Consider the following 13,467-nt stretch of genomic DNA (forward strand, 5'->3'; position numbering starts at 1 on the left):
TATTGCACTCCACACTGCCCTTTCGCACCTGGACGAAAGGAACACCTACATGAGAATGCTATTCATTGATTACAGCTCAGCATTCAACACCATAGTGCCCTCAAAGCTCATCACGAAGCTAAGGACCCTGGGACTAAACACCTTCCTCTGCAACTGGATCCTGGACTTCCTGACAAGCCGACCCCAGGTGGTAAGGGTAGGTAACAACACATCTAGCCTAGTGGTTAGAGTGTTGGTCTTGTAACCGGAAGGTTGCAAGTTCAAACCCCCGAGCTGACAAGGTACAAATCTGTCGTTCTGCCCCTGAACAGGCAGTTAGCCCACTGTTCCTAGGCCATCATTGAAAATAAGATTGTGTTCTTAACTGACTTGCCTAGTTAAATAAAGGTAATAAAAATAATTTTTAAAATACAGTGGGCCCTTAGGGGTGCGTGCTCAGTCCCCTCCTGTATTCCTTGTTGACCCACAACCGCATGGCCAAGCACGACTCCATCATTAAGATTCCCGACGACACAACAGTGGTAGGCCTGATCCCCGACAACGATGAGACAGCCTATAGGGAGGAGGTCAGAGACCTGCCAGGGTAGAGCATGGCGCTTGTAACGCCAGGGTAGTGGGTTCGATTCCCGGGACCACCCATACGTAGAATGTATGCACACATGACTGTAAGTCGCTTTGGATAAAAGCGTCTGCTAAATGGCATATATTATTATTATTATTATAACAACATCTCCCTCTACTTGATCAAGACAAAGGAGATGATTGTGGACTACAGAAAAAGGAGGCCTGAGCACGCCCCGTTCTCATCGACGGGGCTGTAGTGGACCAGGTTGAGAGCTTCAACGTGAAGAAGGCACGACAAAACCTTATCCCCTGCAGGAGACAAACGATTTGGCATGGGTCCCCAGTGTCACGACGTGGCCCTTTTGGGTGTATATCGTGGCTCCACCCCTTCTCATTCTCTCTCCCACATCAGGTTTTACAACGGTCATAAATACCTGGTAGAAACTGCCGTATTGAGGGAGATGGATAACAAAGAGCTTCTCTTGCAAAAATTCCTAATCTCCAAAATAGGAGAATTAAACAATATTTATATTTTTGAGAATGTGGTCCGTGGACACAGCGACAGTCATGTCGAGTGTGTTTCATTTGGTGATCTAATGAAGGACAGGAAACACACATAACTGGATCTCTTAACCTCTCTGCGCACCAAACCCGTTAGCGAGATTAATTCAACAATATATGGTGATCGCTACAAAATAGTCATATTAAACATTCATGAAAATACAAGCGTCTCACATGATTCGAAGGCCTAGAATCTTGCTAATCCAACTCCGTTGTCAGATTTAAAAAAGGATTTACTGCGAAAGAATACGATGCGATTATCTGAGGATAGAGCCCAATAACAAAAAACTATTTCAACCAGCACAGGCAAAATCACAAATTGCAATAAAATTAATTGTTTATCTTTGACGATCTCCCTCTGTTTGCAATCCCAATGCTCATTGTTACACAATGAATGGTCTTTGTTTGATAAAATCCATTTTTAGAGCTTAACACGAAACATTTTGTGAGCCGTTTGTGTCGTGAATTCAGTATCATTCCATTTTCAACGACACATTCGATGTAAATACACACACAGGACGTGACTGTTCCAGTCATGTTTGGTTTCATTGCAATCAACTGGTTTGTTTGTAACACAACCAAACTTGATGGGACATTTGTCGTATTGACTGAAAGAAACCGATTTGAAGACAACAAGTAATGACATCATTGTGCACCAATGATATGACCGCTGTTTCGTTGATTGACTGTATTTTAACCCAATGACCACTGATCGTCTTGAAATCTAGCTGGGTAGATAGCCAATGAGCTGAGGTAAACGGCAATATGTAATGTTTATGTGTTGGAAGACCAACACATGTAGTAAACTCCTGCGTAAAGAGTAAAGGGTAATTCGCCATTGAAGATTCATACTGGAAGGAGCCAAGCTTGTGACGCACAGCACTGTTTCGGTAACGCGCATCTTCAGCTGTTTATATTTCGAACATCATGGCGAATAAGTCAGGGAAAGCTAAATCCAAGACTAGATATACAAATGTAGACAAAATGATAGAGGAAATTGATCATGATAGTGAAACAGATCTTCTTTTGGAAGACGATTCAGTTAGCGACCATAGCTATGACTCCAAAATAGAAGCATATTTTTTTAACAGAGGACATTGTTTGGATGTAAGTTCTTCTCATGCTAATGCCGGTGTTTGAAATTAATAATATAAAATATTATTTGTGATTATTCTTTACATTTTATTTGCAATATATAAAAATGTAATGAAATGTGTAAAGTACACATTGGCTATGCGTTGTGAGTGGGGGGTATGGTTATATGAATTGTTGGAGGTCCTGACGAATCCAGATAAAGTGTCCGGTAATTAAAAAGTAAAAAACCGTAAAGTTGTCAGGTAGCAAAATAGGTTGGCAACAAAACGCACAGCAACTCGAAAACCCCTGGCACAGTCCCCACAGCCGGACAACTTTCTCACGGTTTCTGGAGGGAAATGCTGTAGAAATTGCTCAACCGGTGTCGCTCATTCAGCCGACAGAAACTTTCAACCGGTTTTCCCATTAAGCAGCGAGTCGGAGTCAGAGGCCGAGTCTTCTCTGGTCTCTACTCCTCTCGTTACGGGGTCTGAGACGCCGAAGCTTCCCACCATTAGCTCTGACAAATTGAAAACTCTAGTCATTGGCGACTCCATTACCCGCAGTATTAGACTTAAAACGAATCATCCAGCGATCATACACTGTTTACCAGGGGCAGGGCTACCGACGTTAAGGCTAATCTGAAGATGGTGCTGGCTAAAGCTAAAACTGGCGAGTGTAGAGAGTATAGAGGTATTGTTATCCACGTCGGCACCAACGATGTTAGGATTATACAGTCAGAGTTCACCAAGCGCAACATAGCTTCTGCGTGTAAATCAGATAGAAAGATGTGTCGGCATCGAGTAATTGTCTCTGGCCCCCTCCCATTTAGGGGAGCGATGAGTTCTACAGCAGAGTCTCACAACTCAATCGCTGGTTGAAAACTGTTTTCTGCCCCCCAAAAGATAGAATTTGTAGATAATTGGCCCTCTTTCTGGGACTCACCCACAAACAGGACCAAGCCTGACCTGCTGAGGAGTGACGGACTCCATCCTAGCTGGAGGGGTGCTCTCATCTTATCTACCCACATAGACAGGGCTCTAACTCCTCTAGCTCCACAATGAAATAGGGTGCAGGCCAGGCAGCAGGCTGTTAGCCAGCCTGCCAGCATAGTGGAGTCTGCCACTAGCACAGTCAGTGTAGTCAGCTCAGCTATCACCATTGAGACCGTGTCTGTGCCTCGACCTAGGTTGGGCAAAACTAAACATGGCGGTGTTCGCCTTAGCAATCTTACTAGGATAAAGACCACCTCCATTCCTGTCATTATTGAAAGAGATCATGATACCTCACATCTCAAAATAGGGCTACTTAATGTTAGATCCCTTACTTCAAAGGCAATTATAGTCAATGAACTAATCACTGATCATAATCTTGATGTGATTGGCCTGACTGAAACATGGCTTAAGCCTGATGAATTTACTGTGTTAAATGAGGCCTCACCTCCTGGCTACACTAGTGACCATATCCCCGTGCATCCCGCAAAGGCGGAGGTGTTGCTAACATTTACGATAGCAAATTTCAATTTTCCCCAAAAAATTAAGTTTTCGTCTTTTGAGCTTCTAGTCATGAAATCTATGCAGCCTACTCAATCACTTTTATAGCTACTGTTTACAGGCCTCCTGGGCCATATACATCGTTCCTCACTGAGTTCCCTGAATTCCTATCGGACCTTGTAGTCATAGCAGATAATATTCTAATCTTTGGTGACTTTAATATTCACATGGAAAAGTCCATGTCGGAGCCATCATCGACTCAGTGGGTTTTGTCCAACATGTCTCTGGACCCACTCACTGTCACAGTCATACGCTGGACCTAGTTTTGTCCCATAGAATAAATGTTGTGGATCTTAATGTTTTTCCTCATAATCCTGACTATCGGACCACTATTTTATTACGCTTGCAATTGCAACAAATAATCTGCTCAGACCCCAACCAAGGAACATCAAAAGCCGTGCTATAAATTCACAGACAACACAAAGATTCCTTGATGTCCTTCCAGATTCCATCTGTCTACCCAAGGACGCCAGAGGACAAAAATCAGTTAACCACCTAACTTAGGAACTCAATTTAACCTTGCGCAATACCCTAGATGCAGTTGCACCCCTAAAAACTAAAAAAAAAAAATCTCATAAGAAACTAGCTCCCTGGTACACAGAAAATACCCGAGCTCTGAAGCAAGCTTCCAAAAATTGGAACGGAAATGGCGCCACACCAAACTAGTCTTCCGACTAGCTTGGAAAGACAGTACCGTGCAGTACCGAAGAGCCCTTACTGCTGCTCGATCATCCTATTTTTCTAACTTAATTGAGGAAAATAAGAACAATCCGAAATTCCTTTTTGATACTGTCGCAAAGCTAACTAAAAAGCAGCATTCCCCAAGAGAGGATGACTTTCACTTTAGCAGTGATAAATTCATGAACTTCTTTGAGGAAAAGATTATGATTATTAGAAAGCAAATTACGGACTCCTCTTTAAATCTGCGTATTCCTTCAAAGCTCAGTTGTCCTGAGTCTGCACAACTCTCCCAGGACCTAGGATCAAGAGAGACGCTCAAGTGTTTTAGTACTAAATCTCTTGACACAATGATGAAAATAATCATGGCCTCTAAACCTTCAAGCTGCATACTGGACCCTATTCCAACTAAACTACTGAAAGAGCTGCTTCCTGTGCTTGGCCCTCCTGTTGAACATAATAAACGGCTCTCTATCCACCGGATGGGTACCAAACTCACTAAAAGTGGCAGTAATAAAGCCTCTTGAAAAAGCCAAACCTTGACCCAGAAAATATAAAAACTATAGGCCTATATCGAATCTTCCATTCATCTCAAAAATTTTAGAAAAGGCTGTTGCGCAGCAACTTACTGCCTTCCTGAAAACAAACAATGTATACGAAATGCTTCAGTCTGGTTTTAGACCCCATCATAGCACTGAGACGGCACTTGTGAAGGTGGTAAATGACATTTTAATGGCATCGGACTGAGGCTCTGCATCTGTCCTCGTGCTCCTAGACCTTAGTGCTGCTTTTGATACCAAAGATATCAGTTTGTCTCTGTGAATGGTTTGTCCTCTGACAAATCAACTGTAAATGTCGGTGTTCCTCAAGGTTCCGTTTTAGGACCACTATTGTTTTCACTATATATTTTACCTCTTGGGGATGTTATTCGAAAACATAATGTTAACTTTCACTGCTATGCGGATGACACACAGCTGTACATTTCAATGAAACATGGTGAAGCCCCAAAATTGCCCTTGCTGGAAGCATGTGTTTCAGACATAAGGAAGTGGATGGCTGCAAACTTTCTACTTTTAAACTCGGACAAAACAGAGATGCTTGTTCTAGGTCCCAAGAAACAAAGAGATCTTCTGTTGAATCTGACAATTAATCTTAATGGTTGTACAGTCGCCTCAAATAAAACTGTATAGGACCTCGGCGTTACTCTGGACCCTGATCTCTTTTTGAAGAACATATTAAGACCATTTCAAGGACAGCTTTTTTCCATCTACGTAACATTGCAAAAATCAGAAACTTTCTGTCCAAAAATGATGCAGAAAAATTAATCCATGCTTTTGTCACTTCTAGGTTAGACTACTGCAATGCTTTACTTTCCGGCTACCCGGATAAAGCACTAAATAAACTTCAGTTAGTGCTAAATACGGCTGCTAGAATCCTGACTAGAACCCAAAAATTTGATCATATTACTCCAGTGCCAGCCCCTCTACACTGGCTTCCTGTCAAAGCAAGGGCTGATTTCAAGGTTTTACTGCTAACCTACAAAGCATTACATGGGCTTGCTCCTACCCATCTCTCTGATTTGGTCCTGCCGTACATACCTACACGTACGCTACGGTCACAAGACGCAGGCCTCCTAATTGTCCCTAGAATTTCTAAGCAAACAGCTGGAGGCAGGGCTTTCTCCTATAGAGCTCCATTTTTATGGAACGGTCTGCCTACCCATGTCAGAGACGCAAACTCGGTCTCAACCTTTAAGTCTTTACTGAAGACTCATCTCTTCAGTGGGTCATATGATTGAGTGTAGTCTGGCCCAGGGTGGGAAGGTGAACGGAAAGGCTCTGGAGCAACGAACCGCCCTTGCTGTCTCTGCCTGGCCGGTTCCCCTCTTTCCACTGGGATTCTCTGCCTCTAACCCTATTACAGGGGCTGAGTCACTGGCTTACTGGGGCTCTCTCATGCCGTCCCTGGAAGGGGTGTGTCACCTGAGTGGGTTGATTCACTGATGTGGTCATCCTGCCTGCTGGCGCCCCCCTTGGGTTGTGCCATGGCGGAGATCTTTGTGGGCTATACTCAGCCTTGTCTCAGGATGGTAAGTTGGTGGTTGAAGATGTCCCTCTAGAGGTGTGGGGGCTGTGCTTTGGCAAAGTGGGTGGGGTTATATCCTTCCTGTTTGGCCCTGTCCGGGGTGTCCTCGGATGGGGCAACAGTGTCTACTGACCCCTCCTGTCTCAGCCTCCAGTATTTATGCTGCAGTAGTTTATGTGGGGGGCTAGGGTCAGTTTGTTATATCTGGAGTACTTCTCCTGTCCTATTCGGTGTCCTGTGTGAATCTAAGTGTGCGTTCTCTAATTCTCTCCTTCTCTCTTTCTTTCTCTCTCTCGGAGGACCTGAGCCCTAGGACCATGCCCCAGGACTACCTGACATGATGACTCCTTGCTGTCCCCAGTCCACCTGGCCGTGCTGCTGCCTCAGTTTCAACTGACCTGAGCCCTAGGACCATGCCCCAGGACTACTTGACATGATGACTCCTTGCTGTCCCCAGTCTACCTGGCCGTGCTGCTGCTCCAGTTTCAACTGTTCTGCCTTATTATTATTCGACCATGCTGGTCATTTATGAACATTTTAACATCTTGGCCATGTTCTGTTATAATCTCCACCCGGCACAGCCAGAAGAGGACTGGCCACCCCACATAGCCTGGTTCCTCTCAGGTTTCTTCCTAGGTTTTGGCCTTTCTAGGGAGTTTTTCCTAGCCACCGTGCTTCTACATCTGCATTGCTTGCTGTTTGGGGTTTTAGGCTGGGTTTCTGTACAGCACTTTGAGATATCAGCTGATGTACGAAGGGCTACATAAATACATTTGATTTGATTTGATTTACTGTATGTGAATGACCCATAGCCTATGTTTGTGTGTGTATATATATATAAAAATGGAATGGAGTAGAATGTAACAGCAAACTGACACATCGCAACACAGCGACCATGCTTCCTCCTCTCAGTCTACATATTATGGATTAGAGGGAGCATGGCCGAGATGCGTGTGTCTGCCGCTCTACCCCACCCCACATGAAATAGCCTATTTCAGGCTGTTGAGGGGAGGGCAGGCCCACAACAATGGCCAAAGTGAAATGGAACAGCACTTTATGTTCCCTGTACTCTATATATCTGTTTATTATACCTGTTGATACAGGGCTCATATGTGAAACTATTCTAACTGAACAGTTTCTTTCACAGTGACACTGACTCCGAATGGGAGCCCCCAGTGCCAAGGTGTCCATCCCCCACTGAAGCTGGTTCATCCAGCCGGACACCTGTTGTCTCCGGCTCCACACCTCCCGGGCCATCTAGAGGTGTGAAGGCACTGACAAAGAAGCTGAGGAGGGGAAGTGTGCCACCGGCTAAGGAAGGGACAGAAGGGCGTTGGCAAACTGTCCGAGAAGATGATGTGGAGCCACCTCAACCAACATTCATGACCGCAACTTACAGCCCCCTTCAGCTTTTTCAGCTGTTTTTCACCCAATCCGTTGTCGATTCGCTCATGTCTAACACGAATAAGTATGGTGAGAAGAAGCAAGCAGGCAAAACGGTAGCATGGAAGCCCATATCCATGTCAGACTTTTTCTTCTACCTTTCACTGGTCATCTACATGGGGGCTGGTGAGGCTGAAAAGCCTGAAGGACTACTGGAAAACGTCATCTCTCTACTAACTGCCTTTCCCCATGACTGTTATGTCCTGCAAATGGTTTCTGGTTATCTCACAGGCACTTCACATCAGTGACCCAAAGGTTGATGAAGCGAATGACAAGAAGAGAGGCACAGCAACGTTTGATAGACTGTGTCAAATAAAACCTCTCTACTACAGCATTGTTGAGGCCTGCAAAACCTACTTTCAGCCAGCCCAGAATGTGTCAATCGATGAGAGGATGGTAGCCTCAAAGGCCAGATTTGGCCTCCAACAGTACATGAGGAACAAACCAACCAAGTGGGGTTACAAGCTGTTTGTGTTGGCTGATTCTGTGTGCATTTTTTGCATTTTTTGTCTATGAGGGGAAGAACAGTTGTGCGACCGGTAATGGACTGAGTTATGATTCTGTTATGGAGTTATTGGATTTTCAACTGCTGGGGAAGGGCTACAAACTGTTTGTGGATAACTTCTACACAAGCCCTACCCTGTTTACAGAGCTGAGGAAGCGGGATGTGTGGGCTTGTGGCACCATTGTACCACCAGGGTGGGCTTTCCGAAGACGTAGGTGGACGACATGCCTAGCGGGCTGAGCGGGGGACCATGCGATGGATCCGTGAAGATGGCCTGCTGTTTGTAAAGTGGTTGGATACAAGAGAGGTGGTGATGTGCACAACAATCCACAAGTCCTTCAGTGGTGATCATGTCGTCAGATGTGTCAAGGACGGTGCCGGGGCATGGACCACCAAAAATGTCCCCATTCCAACTGTAGTAAAGGACTACAACAAGAGCATGGGAGGTGTGGACCTATAAGATGCGCTGATAGGCTATTACAATGTTCTCCATAAGACGATGAAATGGTACATTGCTGTGGTGAATGCATTCATCCTACACAAGGAAATGGCTAAGAGCTCTGGAAAGCCCTTCCTCTCACAGAAAGCCCAATCAGTGGCCCGCCCCTGTGAAGAGACATGGGTTATAAACTATGAAACACACCCTTCTCCCCCACCACTATATAAGCCCTTGACGAAAATGTAACCTCCTGTTCCGGGTACATTAGGACGACGGTCCGATGTCAGAAGGATTCAGATAATAACTACAGAACGAAGCCAACCTCAGCGTGAGCTTTGGTTGCGAATGGTATGGACTTTGAACTCTTATTCACTACGGAAGTAATACCTCCTAGCCGTTGAGTTAACAGTGGCCGCTGTAAACGTGGGCCAGGAAAGGATGGACGACGTATCTACTCTAACACACAATGACGATACTACAATGTATCCAATTTACCACCAGAGACATTCTTCTGAGGACAGGAAGATCTCTGTTGGCTAACACGGCCAGCATCGATGACCAACCTACCGAAGCGCAGCCCAGAGTAAATATTTATTACATTTTCCTTTTCCAAATGGGCGGTAAATTTAGAATTCATAAGATACTGTATTTACGATAGCACAGCTTCTTCCTTTGTTCCTCAGTCTTCCCGCTCTTTCACTCAAACCCAGCCCCTTTTCCTTTGTGTAACAAGCTGTCATATCTGTTCCGCCCACTAGGGACGTTTTCCTTTATGACGTAATTAGTAATCAAGTTATGATTTAATTATGTGTATGTGTAACACTGTGTGATTAGTTAGGTATTTAGTAGATAAATAATTAAACCCAATTTTGTATTGCTGATTCAACTTGTTAGCCAGGGTTCGTGAAGATAACCAAGAATTTACAACTTTCAGATGAGACTGAATTAAGGTGACGATTAATATTGAATGCTATTGATGTAAAATATTACTCGGTTTTTAAGTGTTTATTCAGAAGATAACAGCTCTATAAATATTATTTTGTGGTGCCCTGACTTTCTAGTTAATTACGTTTACATGATTAGCTCAATCAGGTAATATTAATTACGGAGAAATTATTATTATTATTATTATTATTTTTTTTACCTTTATTTAACCTTTATTTAACCAGGCAAGTCAGTTAAGAACACATTCTTATTTTCAATGACGGCCTGGGAACAGTGGGTTAACTGCCTGTTCAGGGGCAGAACGACAGATTAGTACCTTCCGGTGACTAGTCCAACACTCTAACCACTAGGCTACGCTGCCGCCCCACATTTGATAGAATATCATGTCATATCACTTAATCCGGCATAGCCAAAGAAAATAAAATATTGACCATTGTTACAGTGTTAATATGTATATATTGACCATTGTTACAGTGTTAATATGTATATATTGACCATTGTTACAGTGTTAATATGTATATATTGACCATTGTTACAGTGTTAATATGTATATATTGACCATTGTTACAGTGTTAATATGTATATATTGACCATTGTTAATATGTATATATTGACCATTGTTACAGTGTTAATATGTATATATTGACCATTGTTAATATGTATATATTGACCATTGTTACAGTGTTAATATGTATATATTGACCATTGTTAATATGTATATATTGACCATTGTTACAGTGTTAATATGTATATATTGACCATTGTTAATATGTATATATTGACCATTGTTAGTGTTAATATGTATAGATTGACCATTGTTAATATGTATATATTGACCATTGTTACAGTGTTAATATGTATATATTGACCATTGTTACAGTGTTAATATGTATATATTGACCATTGTTAATATGTATATATTGACCATTGTTACAGTGTTAATATGTATATATTGACCATTGTTAATATGTATATATTGACCATTGTTACAGTGTTAATATGTATATATTGACCATTGTTAATATGTATATATTGACCATTGTTACAGTGTTAATATGTATATATTGACCATTGTTAATATGTATATATTGACCATTGTTACAGTGTTAATATGTATATATTGACCATTGTTACAGTGTTAATATGTATATATTGACCATTGTTACAGTGTTAATATGTATATATTGACCATTGTTACAGTGTTAATATGTATATATTGACCATTGTTACAGTGTTAATATGTATATATTGACCATTGTTAATATGTATAGATTGACCATTGTTACAGTGTTAATATGTATATATTGACCATTGTTACAGTGTTAATATGTATATATTGACCATTGTTAATATGTATATATTGACCATTGTTAGTGTTAATATGTATAGATTGACCATTGTTAATATGTATAGATTGACCATTGTTACATTGTTAATATGTATATATTGACCATTGTTACAGTGTTAATATGTATATATTGACCATTGTTAATATGTATATATTGACCATTGTTAGTGTTAATATGTATATATTGACCATTGTTACAGTGTTAATATGTATAGATTGACCATTGTTACATTGTTAATATGTATATATTGACCATTGTTACAGTGTTAATATGTATATATTGACCATTGTTAATATGTATATATTGACCATTGTTAGTGTTAATATGTATATATTGACCATTGTTAATATGTATAGATTGACCATTGTTACATTGTTAATATGTATATATTGACCATTGTTACAGTGTTAATATGTATATATATTGACCATTGTTAATATGTATATATTGACCATTGTTAGTGTTAATATGTATATATTGACCATTGTTACAGTGTTAATATGTATAGATTGACCATTGTTACAGTGTTAATATGTATATATTGACCATTGTTAATATGTATAGATTGACCATTGTTACATTGTTAATATGTATATATTGACCATTGTTACAGTGTTAATATGTATATATTGACCATTGTTAATATGTATATATTGACCATTGTTAGTGTTAATATGTATAGATTGACCATTGTTACAGTGTTAATATGTATATATTGACCATTGTTACAGTGTTAATGTATATATTGACCATTGTTAGTGTTAATATGTATAGATTGACCATTGTTAATATGTATAGATTGACCATTGTTACATTGTTAATATGTATATATTGACCATTGTTACAGTGTTAATATGTATATATTGACCATTGTTACAGTGTTAATGTATATATTGACCATTGTTAATATGTATATATTGACCATTGTTACAGTGTTAATATGTATATATTGACCATTGTTAATATGTATATATTGACCATTGTTACAGTGTTAATATGTATATATTGACCATTGTTACAGTGTTAATATGTATATATTGACCATTGTTACAGTGTTAATATGTATATATTGACCATTGTTACAGTGTTAATATGTATATATTGACCATTGTTAATATGTATAGATTTTATTTCTATGATTTATTATGCCATGTATTGTTTGACTTTGTCCTACATTGTTGGCGCTCAGAGCTCAGAACTCTGTACTGTACTTTACTGTACTGTACTGTACCCTGTATTACACCTGCAACCCTGTACATGTGATTATTAAACTTCTCATCTTATAAAGACATTGTCCCGGTTACCCATATTAATCCCTACTACACAGCTACGACATGTTGTTTCAGAGGAGGAGGTTTCATCAGGGATGGTAGTTGTGGTTTGTGTTAAGAGTGTGGGGGTTAAAGGTCAGGGTGACATAGTGAACTGTAAAAGAGTTGAGTTGTGAGGGTCAAGGGTTAAGGGTTTAATACAGTAGGTTACAGTGATGTCAGGGGTTAAAGGTCAGGGGTTAGAGTGAGATCAGAGGTCGTACCCTCTCTCTCCTGGGCGGTGAGGTTAGTCAGTCTCTGGACATGTCTCCGTGGTAACAGCAACGTCTGGAACGGCCAGGTGGCCCAGTATGGAACCACAGCCAGCCAATCAGCATTCTGCACCACTACACGCTCCTGGAGAGAGAGAGACATAAGAAGGAGGGGGAGATTGAGGAATAAAGATAGAAAAAGAAGGAGAGAGGGTGAGGAATAGAGAGAGACAGAGAGAGGGACAGAGATAGAAGGAGACCCAACACAATTAGACCCAACCAAATCATGAGGAAACAAAAGGACAATTACTTGACACATTGGAAGAATTAACAAAAAAACAGAGCAAACTAGAATGCTATTTGGCCCTACACAGAGAGTACACAGCGGCAGAATACCTGACCACTGTGACTGACCCAAAATTAAGGAAAGCTTTGACTATGTACAGACTCAGTGAGCATAGCCTTGCTATGTGCTCACTGCCCACAAAATGAGGTGGAAACTGAGCTGCACTTCCTAATCTCCTGCCCAATGTATGACCATATTAGAGAGACATATTTCCCTCAGATTACACAGATCCACAAAGAATTCGAAAACAAATCCAATTTTGATAAACTCCCATATCTACTGGGTGAAATTCCACAGTGTGCCATCACAGCAGCAAGATTTGTGACCTGTTGCCACGAGAAAAGGGCAACCAGTGAAGAACAAACACCATTGTAAATACAACCCATATTTATGCTTATTTATT

At 41.1% G+C, this 13,467-nt stretch overlaps 1 protein-coding gene across 1 annotated transcript in view; it reads right to left on the reverse strand.

Moving 5' to 3' along the window:
• The window catches only part of galt (galactose-1-phosphate uridylyltransferase), a 189,401-nt gene that overhangs the window by 100,109 nt on the left and 75,825 nt on the right, over window positions 1-13,467 (reverse strand). Inside the window, exon 7 of the mRNA XM_052517206.1 lies at window positions 12,731-12,863. Within this exon, the coding sequence (XP_052373166.1) occupies window positions 12,731-12,863 (133 nt within the window). The remainder of the gene's footprint in view (window positions 1-12,730; window positions 12,864-13,467) is intronic.

Source organism: Oncorhynchus keta, unplaced genomic scaffold, assembly GCF_023373465.1.
Source record: "Oncorhynchus keta strain PuntledgeMale-10-30-2019 unplaced genomic scaffold, Oket_V2 Un_scaffold_6055_pilon_pilon, whole genome shotgun sequence".
In the NCBI taxonomy this organism is placed as follows: domain Eukaryota; kingdom Metazoa; phylum Chordata; class Actinopteri; order Salmoniformes; family Salmonidae; genus Oncorhynchus; species Oncorhynchus keta.